Source organism: Oncorhynchus mykiss, chromosome Y, assembly GCF_013265735.2.
Source record: "Oncorhynchus mykiss isolate Arlee chromosome Y, USDA_OmykA_1.1, whole genome shotgun sequence".
NCBI classification, from domain to species: Eukaryota; Metazoa; Chordata; class Actinopteri; order Salmoniformes; family Salmonidae; genus Oncorhynchus; species Oncorhynchus mykiss.
The window spans coordinates 35,107,401-35,131,983 of NC_048593.1; the positions used below are offsets into that span (position 1 = coordinate 35,107,401).

General features: G+C 45.6%; 1 protein-coding gene across 8 annotated transcripts in view; it reads right to left on the bottom strand.

The window, feature by feature from the left end:
- LOC110510172 (dachshund homolog 2-like) overlaps positions 1-24,583 on the bottom strand; it is a 285,623-nt gene that overhangs the window by 103,485 nt on the left and 157,555 nt on the right. For 4 of the 8 annotated variants that reach the window (XM_036967518.1, XM_036967517.1, XM_036967520.1 and 1 more), the window contains exons 4-7: positions 7,645-7,797; positions 5,152-5,324; positions 3,381-3,540; positions 2,245-2,319 (exon numbers count right to left, since the gene is read on the bottom strand). In XM_036967518.1, the coding sequence (XP_036823413.1) occupies positions 2,245-2,319; positions 3,381-3,540; positions 5,152-5,324; positions 7,645-7,797 (561 nt within the window). The remainder of the gene's footprint in view (positions 1-2,244; positions 2,320-3,380; positions 3,541-5,151; positions 5,325-7,644; positions 7,798-24,583) is intronic. The other 4 variants (XM_036967521.1, XM_036967522.1, XM_036967523.1 and 1 more) reach the window with 2 other exon arrangements.

Below are 24,583 nucleotides of genomic sequence, written 5' to 3' on the forward strand. Positions count from 1 at the left end.
CACGATAACAAGGAGGGCTTTATCAAACCTGGTAGCACTAACCACGATAACAAGGAGGGCTTTATCAAACCTGGTAACACTAACCACGATAACAAGGAGGGCTTTATCAAACCTGGTAACAGTAACCACGATAACAAGGAGGGCTTTATCAAACCTGGTAACAGTAACCACGATTACAAGGGGGCTTTATCAAACCTGGTAACACTAACCACGATAACAAGGAGGGCTTTATCAAACCTGGTAACACTAACCACGATAACAAGGAGGGCTTTATCAAACCTGGTAGCACTAACCACGATAACAAGGAGGGCTTTATAAAACCTGGTAACACTAACCACGATAACAAGGAGGGCTTTATCAAACCTGGTAACACTAACCACGATAACAAGGAGGGCTTTATAAAACCTGGTAACACTAACCACGATAACAAGGAGGGCTTTATCAAACCTGGAAACACTAACCACGATAACAAGGAGGGCTTTATCAAACCTGGTAACACTAACCACGATAACAAGGAGGGCTTTATCAAACCTGGTAGCACTAACCACGATAACAAGGAGGGCTTTATCAAACCTGGTAGCACTAACCACGATAACAAGGAGGGCTTTATCAAACCTGGTAACACTAACCACGATAACAAGGAGGGCTTTATCAAACCTGGTAACAGTAACCACGATAACAAGGAGGGCTTTATCAAACCTGGTAACAGTAACCACGATTACAAGGGGGCTTTATCAAACCTGGTAACACTAACCACGATAACAAGGAGGGCTTTATCAAACCTGGTAACACTAACCACGATAACAAGGAGGGCTTTATCAAACCTGGTAGCACTAACCACGATAACAAGGAGGGCTTTATCAAACCTGGTAACACTAACCACGATAACAAGGAGGGCTTTATCAAACCTGGTAACACTAACCACGATAACAAGGAGGGCTTTATCAAACCTGGTAACACTAACCACGATAACAAGGAGGGCTTTATCAAACCTGGTAACACTAACCACGATAACAAGGAGGGCTCTATCAAACCTGGTAACACAACCATGATAACAAGGAGGGCTTTATCAAACCTAGTAACACTAACCACGATAACAAGGAGGGATTTATCAAACCTGGTAACACTAACCACGATAACAAGGAGGGCTTTATCAAACCTGGTAACACAACCAGGATAACAAGGAGGGCTTTATCAAACCTGGTAACACTAACCACGATAACAAGGAGGGCTTTATCAAACCTGGTAACACTAACCACGATAACAAGGAGGGCTCTATCAAACCTGGTAACACTAACCACGATAACAAGGAGGGCTTTATCAAACCTGGTAGCACTAACCACGATAACAAGGAGGGCTTTATCAAACCTGGTAACACTAACCACGATAACAAGGAGGGCTTTATCAAACCTGGTAACACTAACCACGATAACAAGGAAGGCTTTATCAAACCTGGTAACACTAACCACGATAACAAGGAGGGCTTTATCAAACCTGGTAACAGTAACCACGATAACAAGGAGGGCTTTATCAAACCTGGTAGCACTAACCACAATAACAAGGAGGGCTTTATCAAACCTGGTAACACTAACCACGATAACAAGGAGGGCTTTATCAAACCTGGTAACACTAACCACGATAACAAGGAGGGCTTTATCAAACCTGGTAACACTAACCACGATAACAAGGAGGGCTTTATCAAACCTGGTAACACTAACCACAATAACAAGGAGGGCTTTATCAAACCTGGTAACACTAACCACGATAACAAGGAGGGCTTTATCAAACCTGGTAGCACTAACCATGATAACAAGGATGGCTTTATCAAACCTTGTAGCACTAACCACGATAACAAGGAGGGCTTTATCAAACCTGGTAACACTAACCACGATAACAAGGAGGGCTCTATCAAACCTGGTAACACTAACCACGATAACAAGGAGGGCTTTATCAAACCTGGTAACACTAACCACGATAACAAGGAGGGCTTTATCAAACCTGGAAACACTAACCACGATAACAAGGAGGGCTCTCTCTCTCTCTCACACACACACACACACACACACACACACACACACACACACACACACACACACACAGACAGACACACACACACACACACACACACACACACACACACACACACACACACACACACACACACACACACACACACACACACACACACACACACACACACACACAGACACACACACACACACAAACAAACAAGCATACACATACCTTTCTCTTTGAACATATTTTTCATGTTGATTCCAGCCTCTCTGTCCCCAAGGTCTCCATCAACAGGATTCATCACTACACAAACAAACAGTTAAGTCAGTGAACAACATGTTTATATGCAGATGTCCGTCTTGGCCTGTTCATACAGTTTATTTATTTACAAACAACGGTCTAGAGAGAAAGTGGGAGAGTGAGAGAGAGAGGGAGAGAGAGAGAGGGACAGAGAGACAGAGAGAGACAGGCATACAGAGAGACACAGAGAGATATAGAAGGAGGAGAGGCAGAGAGACAGAGAGATATATAGAAGGAGGAGAGGCAGAGAGACAGAGAGAGACACAGAGAGACAGAGAGACACAGAGAGAGAGAGACAGAGAGAGAGATAGAGAGGAGGAGAGGCAGAGAGACAGAGACAGAGAGAGAGATAGAGAGGAGGAGAGGCAGAGAGACAGAGAGAGAGATAGAGAGGAGGAGAGGCAGAGAGACAGAGAGAGAGAGAGAGAGATGAGGAGAGGCAGAGAGACAGAGAGACAGAGAGACACGGAGAGATATAGAAGGAGGACAGGGCAGAGAGACAAAGAGACACAGAGAGACAGAGAGACACAGAGAGACAGAGAGACACAGAGAGATATAGAGAGGAGGAGAGGCAGAGAGACAGAGAGACAGCGAGACAGGCATACAGAGAGACACAGAGAGATATAGAGAGGAGGAGAGGCAGAGAGACAGAGAGACAGCGAGACAGGCATACAGAGAGACACAGAGAGATATAGAAGGAGGAGAGGCAGAGAGACACAGAGAGATATAGAGAGGAGGAGAGGCAGAGAGACAGAGAGACAGCGAGACAGGCATACAGAGAGACACAGAGAGATATAGAGAGGAGGAGAGGCAGAGAGACAGAGAGACAGCGAGACAGGCATACAGAGAGACACAGAGAGATATAGAAGGAGGAGAGGCAGAGAGACACAGAGACACAGAGAGATATAGAAGAAGGAGAGGCAGAGAGACAGAGAGACAGGCATACAGAGAGACACAGAGAGATATAGAGAGGAGGAGAGGCAGAGAGACAGAGTGACGCAGAGAGATATAGAGAGGAGGAGAGGCAGAGAGACATGAGAAAGAAAGATATGCTTGTGTCTCACCCAGGCGTTCGGGGGTGTGTTGGTGCGGGGCGGGGGAGCTGGAGGCACTGCTGCTGGGGTGTGAGGAGGGCTGGGAGCCCGGGCGAGGACCTTCCTCCATGGAGGGCGCTGGAGAAGGGCTGTCCTGGACACACTCCTGCCACAGAGACCGAGGGTCAGACTGATAAAGAGTTAATTCAGTAAAGTCACACACTCACACACACATTTATAAACAGACACACACACACATTTATAAACAAATACACACATAGCTAGCTATAACACATGTGGACACCTCACATCTGCTGGTCCCTCGTCCCTAACACTCCTAATGTCAGACAATCCAAATGGAGATTAAGCCCTCTCTCCTCCCCTCTTCTCTCCTCTCCTCTCCTCTCTTCTCCCCTCTCTCCACTCCCCTCTCCTCTTCCCTCTCTCCTACCATCCTCTCCTCTCCCCTCTCCCCTTCCCTCTCTCCTCCCATCCTCTCCTCTTCCCTCTCCTTCCCTCTTCTCCTCTCCCCTCTCTCCTTACCTCTCTCCCCTCTTCCCCATCTTCCCCCTCTCCTCTCCTCTGATATCTATGTAGGGTAAGGCAAACAGGCCGGGGTGAGGGGGATGCTGGAAAAGTAAACAGCGCCAGACGCTGCAATCTCACTCTGCCATCTGCAATCCGAGTGGTACTATTTAAATAGAGGTGATCTACGGCCTGCCCTAGCAGCCCCCCAAAAAACGATGACTCTGTGGGCAGGACACAAAAAATAGACAACATACATGCCACTCTGGAGCAGGTCACTAGAGGAAGGGTGCTATGTCTGAGAAGTGAGTTGAATAGTCTGTGTTAGTGTCTGATTGAAAATAAATATACTACATTTATGTAGAAATTCATTCAGTTAATAGCAAAGCAGTAGGATATTCAAAAATGTTCAGAAAATATGTGTACTGTCGGTCTCTCTGTGTGTCTGTCTCTCTGGGTGTCTGTCTCTCTGGGTGTCTGTCTCTCTGGGCGTCTGCCTCTCTGGGCGTCTGCCTCTCTGGGCGTCTGTCTCTCTGGGCGTCTGTCTCTCTGAGCGTCTGTCTCTCTGGGCGTCTGTCTCTCTGTGTGTCTGTCTCTCTGAGTGTCTGTCTCTCTGGGTGTCTGTCTCTCTGGGTGTCTGTCTCTCTGGGTGTCTGTCTCTCTGGGTGTCTGTCTCTCTGGGCGTCTGTCTCCCTGGGCGTCTGTCTCTCTGGGCGTCTGTCTCTCTGTGTGTCTGTCTCTCTGTGTGTATTTGTGTAAATGCTATTTCCCCTGGCTGTCTCTGACATGAGCCGTGAGTCTCAGTGACAAACACTACCCTAGCAGTCTGCCAACCCCCTTGGTAGGAAACTTCTACCCATCCTCTCTGTTCTGGCCTCGTGGGGAGATGGAAGGAATGAATCTAATGTCGATATTAACATACTTTCCTATGTGGAATTATACTCATTACCAGTCTCTAGAGCTGAATTATAGCCCTCTTCAACAGTGCTAATATGACAGCCACAGACTAACATCCATTTTAAGGGGGATGAAAGTCTCTCACATCTGTACAATCTGTTATAATAGCACTAGTGGTGTAGTGAGCATTGTTGAAATACATTCACAGATGGGTGGTATGAATGAGGAATAAACCATAAGTATATGGCTTAAAGCCTACAGGTAATGTGACGGTCTTTGTATTCAGAGTGTTGGGTGAATTGCTACAGCGGCTTCGCAAAAACAATAAGAATATCTCTAAAAGATGAATGTCTGTGAGCATGTGAGTCCTTTTTCTTACCTTGATGACAGACGCTCCTCCTCTGGATAAGGGGCTGTGCATCTGAGCTGCGGCGGCCATGTTGGCGATGGTGTTCAGGTGGTTCATCTGGTTCATTGCCATGGCAACAGACGCAGGCGGCAGGCCGACGGGCAGCAGGGGGTGGGGCATCATCATGAAGGGTAGGTCCAGTCCTGCAGACAGAAAGAGTGAGAGGGAATGAGGGAGAGAGGGTGAGTCAGAGAGAGGGAGAGAGGGTGAGTCAGAGAGAGACAGAGAGAGGGTGAGGGGGAGAGAGAAAGAGAGAGCGAGAGAGAGAGCGAGAGGGTGAGGGAGAGAGGGAAAGAAAGGGAGGGTGAGAGAGAGAGAGAGAGAGAGAGAGCGGAGGGTGAGGGTGAGGAAGAGAGAGAGAGAGGGAGAGAGGAAGAGAGATGGTGAGGGAGAAAGAGAGTGAGAGAGAGAGAGAAAGGGAGGGTGAGATAGGGAGAAGGAGGGTGAGGGAGAAAGAGAGAGAGAGAGTGAGAGAGATAGGGAGAGAGAGAGAGAGGGTGAGGGAGGGAGAGACAGAGAGAGAGAGACACAGAGAGATAGAGAGCGAGAGGGTGAGGTTGAGGGAGGGAGGGAGAGAGAGAGGGAGGGTGAGAGAGAGAGAGAGCAGGGTGAGGAAGAGAGAAAGAGAGTGACAGAGGGAGAGTGGAAGAGAGATGGTGAGGGAGAAAGAGAGGGAGAGAGAGAGAGAGAGAGACAGAGAGAGAGTGGGAGAGAGAGATATGGTGAGGGAGAGAAAGAGAAAGGGGGGAGAGAAAGAAGGTGAGGGAAAGAGAGAGAGAAAGAGAGGAATGGAGAGAGTGTGGGAGAGAGAGGGTGCGAAAAGAGAGAGACAGAGAGAGCGAGAGAGAGAGAGAAATAGAAATATCAACAATACAACCTTACAGTGAAATGCTTACTTACAGGCTCTAACCAATAGTGCAAAAAATGTATTAGGTGAAAAATAGGTAAGTAAAGAAATAAAACAACAGTAAAAAAAGACAGTGAAAAACAGTAGCGAGGCTATATACAGTAGAGAGACTATATACAGTAGAGAGGCTATATACAGTAGAGAGACTATATACAGTAGAGAGGCTATATACAGTAGAGAGGCTATATACAGTAGAGAGACTATATACAGTAGAGAGGCTATATACAGTATAGAGGCTATATACAGTAGAGAGGCTATATACAGTAGCGAGGCTATATACAGTAGCGAGGCTATATACAGTAGAGAGGCTATATACAGTAGCGAGGCTATATACAGTAGCGAGGCTATATACAGTAGAGAGGCTATATACAGTAGAGAGACTATATACAGTAGAGAGGCTATATACAGTAGAGAGGCTATATACAGTAGAGAGGCTATATACAGTAGAGAGGCTATATACAGTAGAGAGACTATATACAGTAGAGAGGCTATATACAGTAGAGAGACTATATACAGTAGAGAGGCTATATACAGTAGAGAGGCTATATATATATACTGCACACCCACAGCCCTGCACACCCACAGCAACTTGCCCAAGCCTCCCCATTTCTCTTTCACCCAAATCCAGATAGCTGATGTTCTGAAAGAGCTGCAAAATCTGGACCCCTACAAATCAGCTGGACTAGACAATCTGGACCCTCTCTTTCTAAAATGATCCGCCAAAATTGTTGCAACCCCTATTACTGGCCTGTTCAACCTCTCTTTCGTATATCGTCTGAGATCCCCAAAGATTGGAAAGCTGCCGCGGTCATCCCATCTGTAAATAGAACCTCCAACTACCTCATTCCCCATACTGTTATTTATTTGATTTATCTTGCTCCTTTGCACCCCAGTATCTCTACTTGCACACTCATCTTCTGCACATCTATCACTCCAGTGTTTAATTGCTATATTGTAATTATTTCACCACTATGGTCTATTTATTGCCTTACCTCTCTTATCTTACCTCATTTGCACACACTGTACATAGACTTTGTATTGTATTATTGACTGTATGTTTGTTTATTCCATGTGTAACTCTGTGATGTTGTTTTTGTCACACTGCGTTGCTTTATCTTGGCCAGGTTGCAGTTGTAAATGAGAACTTGTTCTCAACTAGCCTACCTGGCTAAATAAAGGTGAAATAACAATTATTAATAGACACCAGTAGATTATTAATAGACACACCATGGATGTTTAACTTTTTCATGCACCGTACATTAAGACACATTAGATATCTTTGTATCACTTTAACCATAGCACAGACACGTGACCATACAGGGGTTGGTGACAGACTGAGGGAGACATGTGGAGAGAAGGAGGCTGTGTGTGTGTGTGTGTGTGCATGCGTGCGTGTGTGTGTGTGTGTGTGTGTGTGTGTGTGTGTGTGTGTGTGTGTGTGTGTGTGTGAGTGTGTGTGTGTGTGTGTGTGTGTGTGTGTGTGTGTGTGTGTGTGTGTGTGCATGTGTGCGTGTGTACATTATGTGTGTATTTGTGTTTGTGTGTTTGTGACTCACGGTTGGCCAGTATGTGGTTCTGCTGCAGGGAGTTGAGTTGGGAGCTGGACAGGCCGTGCTGCCCTGACAGGCCTGCGTGACCCAGGCTGTGGGCAGCACCAGAGGAGGGGGGAGACTGGAGCTTCTCTTTGTCCCAGGAGGACTCGCTGCCGCCTGGGGACACATACAGGGGCGACACGGGGAGCGGAGGGGAGGGAGGTGAGTGGGGGAGGCCACCTACACAACAGCTCAGTTCAGCATCACACCTCACAATGGCATGAGTCTAGGGTGGCCAGGGAAAGCACTGCCCTGCCTATGTAAATAGTCTGTAAACAACTACTGTAATGTAAACAACTACTGAAATGTAAACAACTACTGAAATGTAAACAACTACTGTAATGTAAACAACTACTGAAATGTAAACAACTACTGTAATGTAAACAACTACTGTAATGTAAACAACTACTGTAATGTAAACAACTAATGCAACGCAAATGACTACTGTAATGTAAATGACTACTGTAAATCCCTGTGAGATCGACATTACATTCAGGTTCTGATACACCTGAGATATGGTACTCTATGGTGCTGTATGATACTGTAATGTGCTGTATGGTGCTGTATGGTACTGTATGGTACTGAATGGTGCTGTATGGTGCTGATTGGTGCTGTATGGTGCTATATGGTGCTGAATGGTGCTGATTGGTGCTGAATGGTACTGTATTGTGCTATATGGTGCTGTATGGTACTGTATGGTGCTGTATGATGCTGTATGGTGCTGAATGGTACTGTATGGTGCTGAATGGTACTGTATGGTGCTGTATGGTGCTGAATGGTGCTGTATGGGACTGTATTATGCTGTATGGTACTGTATGGTGCTGTATGGTGCTGAATGGTGCTGTATTTTACTGTATGGTGCTGAATGGTGCTGTATAGTGCTGAATGGTGCTGTATGGTGCTGAATGGTGCTGTATGGTGCTGTATGATGCTGCATTCTGCTGTATGGTACTGTATGACACAGTAGAGAACACCTGCTGTGACACACATGGTGGTGGGCCTTATTACAGTGAGCACTACAGACAGACAGACAGACAGGCAGACAGACAGACAGACAGACAGACAGACAGACAGACAGACAGACAGACAGACAGACAGACAGACAGACAGGCAGGTAGACAGACATGCAGACAGGCAGGTAGACAGGCAGGTAGACAGGCAAGCAGACAGACAGGCAGACAGACAGGTAGACAAGCAGACAGGCAGGTAGACAGACAGGCAGGTAAACAGACAGGCAGGCAGACAGACAGGCAGGTAGACAGACAGGCAGGCAGGCAGACAAGCAGACAGACAGGTAGATAGGCAGGCAGGCAGGCAGACAGGCAGACAGGCAGTTAGATAGGCAGACTGGCAGGCAGGCAGACAGGCAGACAGGCAGGCAGGCAGACAGGCAGGTAGATAGGCATGCAGGCAGGCAGACAGGCAGGTAGATAGGCATGCAGGCAGGCCATCCATTAGAACAAGGCAGAACGTGGCACAGGAAATCACCTATTTCCTGTCTACTCTCAGCTCCAGGCCATTATAAGGTTAACCCATTCCAGTCAATGTTATTCACGGCTGAGGGTCTCGTATACAGTAATAAATCAATAGAATGAAATGTAATGGAGGCCTAATCTCTAGGAGACGTAAAAAATACTTCAATAGAATAATGAAGGGAGAAAATCTAAACGAGAGGAATGGAAATCATTGTATAATTCTACCTAATAAGTAACTGAAGTCCTCTGAGTAAAATAACAGATGGTGTTTTTGCAACAGATTGCAGTGTGTGCTTCTTTTAACAATAATGCAAATGAAATTCTTCCTCTGTAGAATTCCCTTCTTGTCAGTGGGGAGCCATTTGGATGAGAGAAAAAAACAAGCAGCTAAACTAATGGCCGAGGCCAACACCTCACGGCAGGGTCAATCAGGAGCGTGTGATCATAGGAGAGAGAGAGCATTGGGAGAGAGCATTGGTTAAAGGCTAAAAGGCTGCCAGTGGTTTTGAGCATGAGCATCCTACTGCCTATGAGACAAAAAATGGTATTTGGAGATATTTGGATATTTGTATAATGTATAGTATTTGTAAAAGCTTGGGGATGAAACATAAGACGGAGAGGAGGATGTCTGGGAGGATTGATGAAAACATGTTGGCTATTAACTCTATACTGATGTCGTTATGAATGGTTTCATCATGTGTATACACTTCATCTAAGTTATCCAATATTCTAAAACTGCACTGGAGAAGTTGTACGATGCCAGTGATCCTAAAAGTGATGAAAGACCTTTTCAAACCAAAGACGAGAGCACTGAATGACAAAAATAAAGGCTTAGCGATGAACGTCTTCAAATCCGAGCCGTTCTGGGATTTGGGAGAGAATGGGGTCTGAAGGGCAGAGAGGAGAGCCAGGTCTCAGGAGAGCCGTGGCCTATCCCTCAGCACAGTTCTACAGAGAGCAGCTCACCCGGAGTGGAGCCTCCTTCTCCTAATGTCCTATGTTGGACAGAGAATGTGTCCATCACAGTGCATCTTCTTAGCCCCTCACTGACAGAGAATGTGTCCATCACAGTGCATCTCCTTAGCCCCTCACTGACAGAGAATGTGTCCATCACAGTGCATCTCCTTAGCCCCTCACTGACAGAGAATGTGTCCATCACAGTGCATCTCCTTAGCCCCTCATTGACAGAGAATGTGTCCATCACAGTGCATCTCCTTAGCCCCTCACTGACAGAGAATGTGTCCATCACAGTGCATCTCCTTAGCCCCTCACTGACAGAGAATGTGTCCATCACAGTGCATCTCCTTAGCCCCTCACTGACAGAGAATGTGTCCATCACAGTGCATCTCCTTAGCCCCTCACTGACAGAGCTGGTTAACAGGATGCTTCAAAACGCCCTGTGTAATTACACCACTAGCTCCTACATTACACTACACTGGACCCTAGACCCCACTCCTCTCCTCTCCCTCCCTTAAATAACCCAAACCTACACTAAACTACACTGGACCCTAGACCCCACTCCTCTCCCTCCTCTCCCTCCCGTCCATAACCTAAACCTACACTAAACTACACTGGACCCTAGACCCCACTCCTCTCCTCTCCCTCCCTCCCTTCCATAACCCAAACCTACACTAAACTACACTGGACCCTAGACCCCACTCCTCTCCCTCCTCTCCCTCCCTTCCATAACCCAAACCTACACTAAACTACACTGGACCCTAGACCCCACTCCTCTCCCTCCTCTCCCTCCCTTCCATAACCCAAACCTACACTAAACTACACTGGACCCTAGACCCCACTCCTCTCCCTCCTCTCCCTCCCTTCCATAACCCAAACCTACACTAAACTACACTGGACCCTAGACCCCACTCCTCTCCCTCCTCTCCCTCCCTTCCATAACCCAAACCTACACTAAACTACACTGGACCCTAGACCCCACTCCGCTCCCTTCCATAATACTCTCTCCATCTTAGCCATCTCTCTCTATCTTTCATATATTTTTCTCTCTCTCTCTCTTTCTGTCTTTCTTTCTTTCTTTCTTTCCTTCCATCTCTTTCTCTGTTATTTGGTCTATATCTACCTTCCTAATATTGAGTTGCACCCCCCCACACTTTTGCTCTCAGAACAGCCTCAATTCATCGGGGCATGGACTCGACAAGGTGTTGAAAGCATTCCACAGGGATGCTGGACCATGTTGACTCCAATGTTTCCCACAGTTGTGTCAAGTTGGCTGGATATCTTTGGGTGGTGGACCATTCTTGATACACACGGGAAAGTGTTGAGTGTGGAAAAACCCAGCAGCGTAGCAGTTCTTGGCACACTCCAACCGGTGCCCCTGGCACCTACTACCATACCCGTTCAAAGGCACTTAAATATTTTGTCTTTCCCATTTACCTTCTGAATGGCACACATACACAATCCATGTCTCAATTGTCTCAAGACTTAAAACTCTTTCTTTAACCTGATCATAGATTTTACCTGGTCAGTCTATGTCATGGAAAGAGCAGGTGTTCCTAAAGATTTGTCCACTCAGTGATTTTATTCTATCAGTCTTTGCTGATATATTCCCTCCTGTCTGATATCCTCCTGTCAGATATCCTCCTGTCTGATATCCTTCTGTCAGATATCATCCTATCAGATATCCTCCTGTCTGATATCCTCCTGTCAGATATCCTCCTGTCTGATATCCTTCTGTCAGATATCATCCTATCAGATATCCTCCTGTCTGATATCCTCCTGTCTGATATCCTTCTGTCAGATATCCTCCTGTCTGATATTCTTCTATCAGATATCCTCCTGTCTGATATCCACCTTTCATACTGCATAGGAGAGGATACGCACGCACATTCACACACACACACACACACTCACGCACATTCACACACTCACGCACATTCACACACACACACACACTCACACACTCACGGACATTCACACACACACACACACACACACACTCACACACTCACGCACGCACTCACGCACATTCACACACACACACTCACGCACATTCACACACACACACACTCACACACGCACGCACGCATGCACGCACACACACACACGCACACACACGCACACATGCACACACTCACTCACTCACACACTCACGCACACACACGCACACACTCACTCACTCACTCACTCACGCACGCACGCACACACGCACACATGGACACACACACACACACTATCCGGGAGCACAATAACAGCTTGTAGCGGGTGTGAGCAGAGGGCGGCACGCTGGCACTCTGTTTGTCATATTTCTTGTGGGCCTCGCCATCTGCCGGGGTGGCATTTTCATGGCTGTTTACCCTGACTCCCGCCAAGGAATCATCTGCCACTGCATAATGCCGTCCGCGAAAAAGACGGGGATTAAGTTGGTAATGCAACTGAGACTATTGCTAATTTGGTGTAATTGGGAAGAAATGAAGATAAATGAGGCAGAGGAAGGCAAGGCAATCAGTGAAGCAGGCAGTACAGCTGTGCTTTTGGCCAATTTCCCCCCTCCGGCCCCCCGCGCTCAACCAGGTACATGCAAATCCACACTAATGACAAATATGCTAGCCCCTACCCCAGCACTACCCCAGCACTACCCCAGCACTAGCCCAGCACTAGCCCAGCACTGCCCCAGCACTGCCCCAGCACTACCCCAGCACTAGCCCAGCACTAGCCCAGCACTGCCCCAGCACTGCCCCAGCACTACCCCAGCACTACCCCAACACTACCCCAACACTACCCCAACACTGCAGCTCTGTGGCAAAGTCTAGACTCCCAATCCCAGATTGATTCATTGTCACCTGAGACTGAGAAGATCGTCGGCCTTAAACAATCTCCTTCATTTCACTCTTCTAAATAATAAACTTAATAGGCTAAATAAGAATATTTCTAGACTTAATTAAAAATAAGGAAATAGTGTATATAATGCGAGACCAATAAAAAGCTAGTTCAAGTTGTAGCATCAGGCAGGTTTACAGTAGTGATTTTATTTAACTAGGCAAGTCAGTTAAGAACAAATTCTTATTTCCAATGACGGCTTAGTGGGTTAACTGCCTGTTCAGGGGCAGAACGACAGATTTGTGCCTTGTCAGCTCGGGGATTTGAACTTGCAACCTTACGGTTACTGGTCCAACGCTCTAACCACTAGGCTACCCGGCCGCCCCGTTTAAGAGGCTGCCGGCTAAGATTGACATTTATTTCCCTCCCCTCCCTCTAACAGTGACATTTAGGGGATGATTGGGGGGTTTGTGAGAATGGCAGTGTGTTTTAGGCTTTCTGTGGGGTGCCCGTCGTGCTTCCTGTGTCCTCTAGGGCTGTGCCAGGCACTCCCCTGGCCTGCTCACTCTGCCAGATGTCCCTAAGACTACACCCCCGGGCCCCAACCCAATGCCAACCTCAACTCTCGATAGAGGAGACCCTCGTAGTCCTCAGTATAACTGTCATTCATCACACACCCACCATGGATCCATATGTCAACATGTACTGCTGTTGTTGGTTGTGTTCACACTGTAATACTCTTTAAAGGCAGGCGATATGAATGCTAAACACTGACAAGTCTTAAAAAGCCTTTTCAAAACCTGCTTAAACAAAACCTGCCCAATTTGGCAGGGAAATCGAGTAACTAATTCAGCCTCGCAAATGGTGCATGTACAGTATATTACAGCAGAAACACCACAGTACCTAATGTAATACACTGTACCTAATGTAATACACTGTACCTAATGTAATACACTGTAGCAGTAACAATACTGTACCTAATGTAATACACTGTACCTAATGTAATACACTGTAGCAGTAACAACACTGTACCTAATGTAATACACTGTACCTAATGTAATACACTGTACCTAATGTAATACACTGTACCTAATGTAATACACTGTAGCAGTAACAATACTGTACCTAATGTAATACACTGTACCTAATGTAATACACTGTAGCAGTAACAACACTGTACCTAATGTAATACACTGTACCTAATGTAATACACTGTAGCAGTAACAATACTGTACCTAATGTAATACACTGTAGCAGTAACAACACTGTACCTAATGTAATACACTGTACCTAATGTAATACACTGTAGCAGTAACAATACTGTACCTAATGTAATACACTGTACCTAATGTAATACACTGTAGCAGTAACAACACTGTACCTAATGTAATACACTGTACCTAATGTAATACACTGTAGCAGTAACAATACTGTACCTAATGTAATACACTGTAGCAGTAACAACACTGTACCTAATGTAATACACTGTAGCAGTAACAACACTGTACCTAATGTAATACACTGTAGCAGTAACAACACTGTACCTAATGTAATACACTGTAGCAGTAACAACACTGTACCTAATGTAATAGACTGTACCTAATGTAATACACTGTAGCAGTAACAACACTGTACCTAATGTAATACACTGTATCTAATGTAATACACTGTAGCAGTAACAACACTGTACCTAATGTAATACACTGTACCTAATGTAATACACTGTAGCAGTAACAACACTGTACCTAATGTAATACACTGTACCTAATGTAATACACTGTAGCAGTAACAACACTGTACCTAATGTAATACACTGTACCTAATGTAATACACTGTAGCAGTAACAATACTGTACCTAATGTAATACACTGTACCTAATGTAATACACTGTAGCAGTAACAACACTGTACCTAATGTAATAGACTGTACCTAATGTAATACACTGTAGCAGTAACAACACTGTACCTAATGTAATACACTGTAGCAGTAACAACACTGTACCTAATGTAATACACTGTAGCAGTAACAACACTGTACCTAATGTAATACACTGTAGCAGTAACAATACTGTACCTAATGTAATACACTGTACCTAATGTAATACACTGTAGCAGTAACAATACTGTACCTAATGCAATACACTGTACCTAATGTAATACACTGTAGCAGTAACAACATTGTACCTAATGTAATACACTGTACCTAATGTAATACACTGTAGCAGTAACACCCCTATTATGTCTTTACATATTTATGAAAATACCTGTTTACCTCTGTGTGTGTGTGTGGGGGGGGGGGGGGGGGGGGATCCTGGGGGGGGAAAAGGCAATAACAAAGAAGTAATGAAGAAAAATACATTTAAATTGTCAGTCATTAATTCCCTCCCAAAACAATGAGTACAACCCACCGGAGGGCCCAGAAGAAGAGAGTTGGAATTGAAAGGGAAAATGATTAAAGATGTATCTTAATGAAGTGTTAATTGCTGTGAGGAAAGGAATGGAAGTTGGAGGAGTGGAGAGGCTCTGACAGAGAGAGAGAGAGAAAGAAAGAGAGATTTATGTATTTCACTTGCTTTGGCAATATAAACATGTGTTTTCCATGCCAATAAAGCCCCTTGAATTGAAAGAGAGACAGAGAGAGAGAGGGAAAGAGATCATGAGAGAGAGAGACCATGAGAGAGAGAGAGAGAGAGAGAGAGAGAGAGAGAGAGAGAGAGAGAGGGAGAGAGAGAGAGAGAGAGAGAGAGACCATGAGAGAGAGAGAGAGAGAGACCATGAGAGAGAGAGAGAGAGAGACCATGAGAGAGAGAGAGAGAGACCATGAGAGAGAGAGAGAGAGAGACCATGAGAGAGAGAGAGAGAGAGACCATGAGAGAGAGAGAGAGAGAGACCATGAGAGAGAGAGAGAGAGAGAGAGAGAGAGAGAGAGATCTATAGTTTCTGAACCCACGCAAAGCTTGGGTGTTGGAGGTGGAGACCTATAGCCAGACAGGGCAAGGCCAATGGGATCATGATGTGGACACGTCCTGTCAAGACAATTCAACTCTTTCTGGTGATTTAAGGAGTAGAGTATTTAAAGGCTGAAGTGTTTATAACAGACTGTTCTGTGACATTGAAGAGAGACACTTTGACACAGTAGCACTGCGTGATGACATTGGATGGTCATTTGTCATGAATTATGAGCTGTCAAGGACCATGACATTATGGACATGATGGTTGTATAGACTTTACACCATTTAATTCAATGTAACTAGCACCATATTCACTGGCCAAAAACTGCATGTAATTGTGCATTCATTGGAAATAACTTTGCATTTTTACCCTGGTGTGATTTCCAGGATATTTGAAATCAATCGTCAAGACTTTGTCGTGGTTCACCTCTTGTTCTGGGCTCTAAACGTCTGTTTTTCGTAAGATGGCCGTGTCTTTCTCTTCCTCTTATCACAGACACATTAATGTCCATCAGAGTGCCTGGCTCCCTTTGAGCCGTTTACAGCGGAGCCTCTTTGATCCTAAGTAGTGCTCACCACACAGAAAGGGAAGGAGGTGCCTCTTTGATCCTAAGTAGTGCTCACCGCACAGAAAGGGAAGGAGGTGCCTCTTTGATCCTAAGTAGTGCTCACCGCACAGAAAGGGAAGGAGGTGCCTCTTTGATCCTAAGTAGTGCTCACCGCACAGAAAGGGAAGGAGGTGCCTCTTTGATCCTAAGTAGTGCTCACCGCACAGAAAGGGAAGGAGGTGCCTCTTTGATCCTAAGTAGTGCTCACCGCACAGAAAGGGAAGGAGGTGCCTCTTTGATCCTAAGTAGTGCTCACCGCACAGAAAGGGAAGGAGGTGCCTCTTTGATCCTAAGTAGTGCTCACCGCACAGAAAAGGAAGGAGGTGCCTCTTTGATATCGCCAGGCGTTTACATATCAATGAGCGCCACCAAAGACTGGAGCTGACTCAGATATTCTCCTCATCGCCGTTCCCAGAAGACTTGTGGTCCAAAGACAGTGCATTGAACATGCAACCAATCTGTCACAAACGCATGACAGAACAAACACACTATTTCATACACTGTCACAAAAAAACCTATACCTTCAACATCCCTTTAAAACCAGTTTCTCTCCACTGTCAAACCGCTCCATGATAGAAAGTGTCTACCTTCTGCTGGCTGCAGAGAGTTAGTATTTAGAGCTGAAAGTGTCTTTACAGGTTTTCATTAGGCATCATTTTGAGGCTCATTTGAAATCAATCCCCTCTCTCCAACGCTCCAGCCCATTCGGATGTCAGCCGGATGAAAAATGATGGGAGGTGGAGGGGCTCCTGAAGGCCCCCCGTCCGTTGCGCCTGTCCGCTCCGTTAATACAGTATCATCTGGTACCAAGAGCAGGCAATTCCCCCATCTCATTACCAACAGGATCTGTGGGTCATTATGCTGGATGGAATCCCATTAGCTGGACTAAAGGTCTAAAGATGGACGCCTTGCACTCTACGTCTCCTATAAACAAACTCTCTCTCCTCTTCACCTGACTAACCTCTCTCTCTCTCCTTTTCACCTGACTAACCTCTCTCTCTCTCTCCTCTTCACCTGACTAACCTCTCTCTCTCTCTCTCCTCTTCACTTGACTAACCTCTCTCTCTCTCTCTCTCTCTCTCCTCTTCACCTGACTAACATCTCTCTCTCTCTCCTCTTCACCTGACTATCCTCTCTCTCTCCTCTTCACCTGACTAACCTCTCTCTCTCTCCTCTTCACCTGACTAACCTCTCTCTCTCTCTCTCCTCTTCACCAGACTAACCTCTCTCTCTCTCTCTCTCTCCTCTTCACCTGACTAACCTCTCTCTCTCTCTCTCTCTCTCTCTCTCTCTCTCTCTCTCTCTCCTCTTCACCTGACTAACCTCTCTCTCTCTCTCCTCTTCACCTGACTAACCTCTCTCTCTCTCCTCTTCACCTGACTAACCTCTCTCTCTCTCTCTCTCTCTCTCTCTACTCTTCACCTGACTAACCTCTCTCTCTCTCTCTCTCTCTCTCTCTCTCTCTCTCTCTCTCTCTCTCCTCTTCACCTGACTAACCTCTATCTCTCTCTCTCTCACTCTCTCTCTCTCTCTCTCTCTCTCTCTCTCTCTCTCTCTCCTCTTTACCGGACTAACCTCTCTCTCCCTCTCCTCTTCACCTGGCTAACCTCTCTCTCTCTCTCTCTCTCTCTCTCTCTCTCTCTCCTCTTCAACTAACTAACCTCTCTCTCTCTCTCCTCTTCACCTGACTAACCTCTCTCTCTCTCTCCTCTTCACCTGACTAACTCTCTCTCTCTCTCCTCTTCATCTGACTAACCTCTCTCTCTCCTCTTCACCTGACTAACCTCTCTCTCTCTCTCTCTCTCTCTCTCTCTCCCCTTCACCTGACTAACCTCTCTCTCTCTCCTCTTCACCTGACTAACCTCTCTCTCTCCTCTTCATCACCTGACTAACCTCTCTCTCTCCTCTTCACCTGACTAACCTCTCTCTCTCGAACCAGTCACAGATAGGGCTTCAAAGAGGTCAGACTAAGGAGAGGGCCAGAGCATCAGAGAAAAGGCCTCCTCTACTGTATAGTACATGTTTTTATGTCATAGTCAGATAATGTAGCTCGTCTTCTTCTTCCACAGTGGGCTGCTTTCGTTTGTGACACACTGACGGGTAAACCAGATGAATGTAACATGTTTTCATGTGATCACGTGATCTTATGTGAAGTTAATGTGATAACATGTGACAACATGTAAAGCAACATGATAACATGTGAAGTGTTCCAAAATGACGTTTTCACATGATTTCCCCGTGAAATGATGTGGTTTTTCTGTAAGGACAGGTCTGCCTTTCATGTTCATTTCCTGTGTGAATGACCCTGAGGCAGTGGTGCACCCTGGGACAGAGAGGGCTGTCCCTGTCTGACTTGTGTGGCTGAGGACTGCAGCTTGGGCTGATATCTATCACAGTGTTGTGGTCTCAGAGATGGAGCTGCCGTGAGTTAGAGCAGGCGTTCCTTGACAGAGGGAGGAAAAGTTGACACTGAGAAGCCAGACAGAGTATCTTGTTACTTCACTCTGAGACATTTCATTTCATCTACAAAGCAGATCTGCATTTCATTTCATCCACAGAGCAGAGCTGCATTTAATTTCATCCACAGAGCAGAGCTGCTCAGAGCTGTATTGTGTTTGACCAGCTGGTTATCTGACAATGCCTAGCGTGGCCTAATCAATGATGCTTCTCTCCTATACCCAGAGACATAAGAGTGACATGGGGGTGACATGGGGGTGACATGGGAGAGACATGGGAGTGACATGGGAGTGACATGGGGGTGACATGGGGGTGACATGGGAGAGACATGGGAGAGACATGGGAGTGACATGGGAGTGACATGGGGGTGACATGGGAGAGACATGGGAGTGACATGGGAGTGACATGGGAGAGACATGGGGGTGACATGGGAGTGACATGGGAGTGACATGGGAGTGACATGGGAGAGACATGGGAGTGACATGGGAGAGACATGGGAGTGACATGGGAGTGACATGGGAGAGACATGGGAGAGACATGGGAGTGACATGGGGGTGACATGGGAGAGACATGGGAGTGACATGGGAGTGACATGGGAGTGACATGGGAGAGACATGGGAGAGACATGGGAGAGACATGGGAGATACATGGGAGAGACATGGGAGTGACATGGGAGAGACATGGGAGTGACATGGGAGAGACATGGGACTGACATGGGAGTGACATGGGAGATACATGGGAGAGACATGGGAGTGACGTGGGAATGACGTGGGAGTGACATGGGAGTGACATGGGAGAGACATGGGAGTGACATGGGAGTGACATGGGAGAGACATGGGAGAGACATGGGAGTGACATGGGAGAGACGTGACAGACATGGGAGTGACATGTATCTGGTGTGTATGACAGGGGGTTCTGTCAACGTGATTAGCTATGTTACACCCATGTGGAGTGGGAACCTTTCTGTATTCATCCTCTGGTCTGGTATTGTTTGTGTTCCAGAGTGTTCCGTGCGGCAGGCAGCCTCAGTGTGAGTGGTCAGTGTGGAGCTCCTGTCTCTCTTAGGGACATGATTTATGGGACATTAATTCCTGATGGCTGGAACTGGGAGGAAATTTCAGCTGGAGGACAAAGGGATTGAACATTTTCTGAGCCGTCAGCAGGAAAAAGAGACAGAACAGATCAGGGGAGCTTCAGTCACTTCTCTGATCCATAAATATAGCCTGCTCTTCTGTTCCAGAGATAGAGATACTAGTCATGTCAAACACAGGCCCACCTTGAACAGGGTTACTGTACGTATACCTACCTGGCTGACGAGAATGGTATAACCCATTCTGATAATAAATATGATAATGAGACAGAGTGAACTTTTAAGAAAACACAAAACAGAATGTCCTATCTACGTTCAGTGAGGGGTCTCATATTTCAGTATTGTCTGTGGTCTAGCTGCTGTTCCTTATGTTCCCAAAAGGGGCAGTATTGAGCTGAGAGCTCAGACTCAACAGGACAGAGGGTCTCAGCCATAGAGCAGTCACATCACCGTCATCAGTATCAGTATACTCAAACACATGGGGGAAAAAACTCCCATGTGCAAAAAATGTTTGTGCACACATTTGTTTTTATTTTTTACTTTTGATGTGATTGAAAATGTCACAAATGATCTCATTACAGACAGAGTTGTGAGAAATGTCTTCCTGCAAATTAACCTTCATAAAGAACAAAAAGGTGGTACATTGTTTGCAACAATGACCCTGCTGTTCAAGAGAGAAGGTGTCCACACGAAGCAACAAGAGGAACAAAGACAAGAGAAGCAGCAGAGTAAGATGACCCCAGCCCACGAGACCAGCTGAGATCACCCTCACACTCGCCACGCTGGTCAATCCTGGACACAAAACAAACTGCTCAGGGCTATCCAATGACACTGTCCCTCAGTCAGATAAAGGAAAAAGGGGTGTCTCTTGTTACAGCTGGGTGGAAGGAGGGAGGGAGAGAGGGAGAGAGAGGGAGGGAGGGAGACTAGAGAAGAGAAGAGAAAAGGAAGTCTAACCCTCTCTTCCATTCTTCTTGTGTTTTTGAAACATGGCAGTGAGACAGGAAGGGGCTGTTATCAAACAGGCCAATCAGTCTAAGCAAGAGTGACACTTTCCAACAAAGACACAGGGCTTCAAAAGATGAGAAAATGAAAAGAGAGGTGAGAGATAGAGAGACGAGAGAGAGTGATAGAGAGACGAGAGAGATAGAGAGAGAGATAGAGAGACGAGAGAGAGTGATAGAGAGACGAGAGAGATAGAGAGACGAGAGGGAGAGATAGAGAGCCGAGAGAGAGAGATAGAGAGACGAGATAGAGAGAGAGTGACGAGAGAGATAGAGAGATGAGAGATAGAGAGACGAGAGAGAGAGAGAGATAGAGTGACGAGAGAGATAGAGAGACGAGAGAGAGTGGTAGAGAGACGAGAGAAAGAGAGAGAGATGAGAGACAAGAGAGATAGATCAGTGAGAGATAGAGAGATAGATAGATAGATGAAAGCTCTGGCATCTTCCCCAATATTTGGAACCAAGGACTGATCACCCCAATCCACAAAAGTGGAGACAAATTTGACCCCAATAACTACGGTGGAATGTGCGTCAACAGTAACCTTGGAAAAATCCTCTGCATTATCATTAACAGCAGACTCTTACATTTCCTCAATGAAAACAATGTACTGAGCAAATGTCAAATTGGCTTTTTACCAAATTACCGTACAACAGACCATGTATTCACCCTGCACACCCTAATTGACAACCAAACAAACCAAAACAAAGGCAAAGTCTTCTCATGCTTTGTTGATTTCAAAAAAGCCTTCGACTCAATTTGGCATGAGGGTCTGCTATACAAACTGATGGAAAGTGGTGTTGGGGGTAAAACATACGACATTATAAAATCCATGTACACAAACAACAAGTGTGCGGTTAAAATTGGCAAAAAACACACACATTTCTTCACACAGTGAGACAGGGATGCAGCTTAAACCCCACCCTCTTCAACATATATATCAACGAATTGGCGCGGGCACTAGGAAAGTCTGCAGCACCCGGCCTCACCCTACTAGAATCCGAAGTCAAATGTCTGCTGTTAGCTGATGATCTGGTGCTTCTGTCAACAACCAAGGAGGGCCTACAGCAGCACCTAGATCTTATGCACAGATTCTGTCAGACCTGGGCCCTGACAGTAAATCTCAGTAAGACCAAAATAATGGTGTTGCCCTAGAGCACACAAAAAACTATACATACCTTGGCCTAAACATCAGCGCCACAGGTAACTTCCACAAAGCTGTGAACGATCTGAGAGACAAGGCAAGAAGGGCATTCTATGCCATCAAAAGGAACGTACATTTCAACATACCAATTAGGATTTGGCTAAAAATACTTGAATCAGTCATAAAGCCCATTGCCCTTTATTGTTGTGAGGTCTGGGGTCCGCTCACCAACCAAGACTTCACAAAATGGGACAAACACCAAATTAAGACTGCATGCAGAATTCTGCAAAAATATCCTCCATGTACAACGTAGAACACCAAATAATGCATGCAGAGCCGAATTAGGCCGATACCCACTAATTATCAAAATCCAGAAAGGAGCCGTTAAATTCTATAACCACCTAAGAGGAAGCAATTCCCAAACCTTCCAAAACAAAGCCATCACCTACAGAGAGATGAACCTGGAGAAGAGTCCCCTAAGCAAGCTGGTCCTGGGGCTCTGTTCACAAACACAAACACACCCTACAGAGCCCCAGGACAGCAGCACAATTAGACCCAACCAAATCACGAGAAAACAAAAAGATAATTACTTGACACATTGGAAAGAATTAACAAAAAATCAGAGCAAACTAGAATGCTATTTGGCCCTAAACAAAGAGTACACAGCGGCAGAATACCTGACCACTGTGACTGACCCAAAATTAAGGAAAGGTTTGACTATGTACAGACTCAGTGAGCATAGCCTTGCTATTGAGAAAGGCCGCCGTAGGCAGACATGGCTCTCAAGAGAAGACAGGCTATGTGCTCACTGCCCACAAAATGAGGTGGAAACTGAGCTGCACTTCCTAACCTCCTGGCCAATGTAAGACCATATTAGAGAGACATATTTCCCTCAGATTACACAGATCCACAAAGAATTCGAAAACAAATCCAATTTTGATAAACTCCCATATCTACTGGGTGAAATTCCACAGTGTGCCATCACAGCAGCAAGATTTGTGACCTGTTGCCACGAGAAAAGGGCAACCAGTGAAGAACAAACACCATTGTAAATACAACCCATATTTATGCTTATTTATTTTATCTTGTGTCCTTTAACCATTTGTACATTGTTAAAACCCTGTATATATATATAATATGACATTTGGATTGTCTTTATTGTTTTGAAACTTCTGTATGTGTAATGTTTACTGTTAATTTGTATTGTTTATTTTACTTTATATATTCACTTTATATATTATCTACCTCACTTGCTTTGGCAATGTTAACACATGTTTCCCATGCCAATAAAGCCCCTTGAATTGAATTGAATTGAAATTGAAAGAGATAGAGATGAGAGATAGAGATATAGAGCAGTGAGAGATGGAGAGAGAGAGATTGAGAGAGAGAGGAGAGAGATAGAGATGAGAGAGAGAGATGAGAGACAAGGGAGAGAGATAGATAGATAGATGAAAGAGATAGAGATATTAGAGAGATGAGAGACAAGGGAGATAGAGAGATATGAAAGACGAGAGAAATAGATCAGTGAGAGATAGAGAGATAGAGATATAGAGCAGTGAGAGATGGAGCGAGAGAGATTGAGAGATAGAGGAGAGAGATCGAGCAGTGAGAGATAGAGAGATAGAGATATAGAGCAGTGAGAGATAGAGATATGAGAGATATAGCAGTGAGAGAGCCATCAAAAGGAACATAAAATTCAACATACCAATTAGGATCTGGCTTAAAATACTTGAATCAGTTATAGAACCCATTGCCCTTTATGGTTGTGAGGTCTGGGGTCCGCTCACCAACCAAGAATTCACAAAATGGGACAAACACCAAATTGAGACTCTGCATGCAGAATTCTGCAAAAATATCCTCCGTGTACAACGTAGAACACCAAATAATGCATGCAGATCAGAATTAGGCCAGCTAATTATCAAAATCCAGAAAAGAGCTGTTAAATTCTACAACCACCTAAAAGGAAGCGATTCCCAAACCTTCCAAAACAAAGCCATCACCTACAGAGAGATGAACCTGGAGAAGAGTCCCCTAAGCAAGCTGGTCCTGGGGCTCTGTTCACAAACACAAACACAAACACACCCCACAGAGCCTCAGGACAGCAACACAACCAAATCATGAGGAAACAAAAATATAATTACTTGACACATTTGAAAGAATTATTAACAAAAAAACAGAGCAAACTAGAATGCTATTTGGCCCTAAACAGAGAGTACACAGTGGCAGAATACCTGACCACTGTGACTGACCCAAACTTAAGGAAAGCTTTGACTATGTACAGACTCAGTGAGCATAGCCTTGCTATTGAGAAAGGCCGCCGTAGGCAGACCTGGCTCTCAAGAGAAGACAGGCTCTTTGCACACTGACCACAAAATGAGGTGGAAATTGAGCTGCCATCAC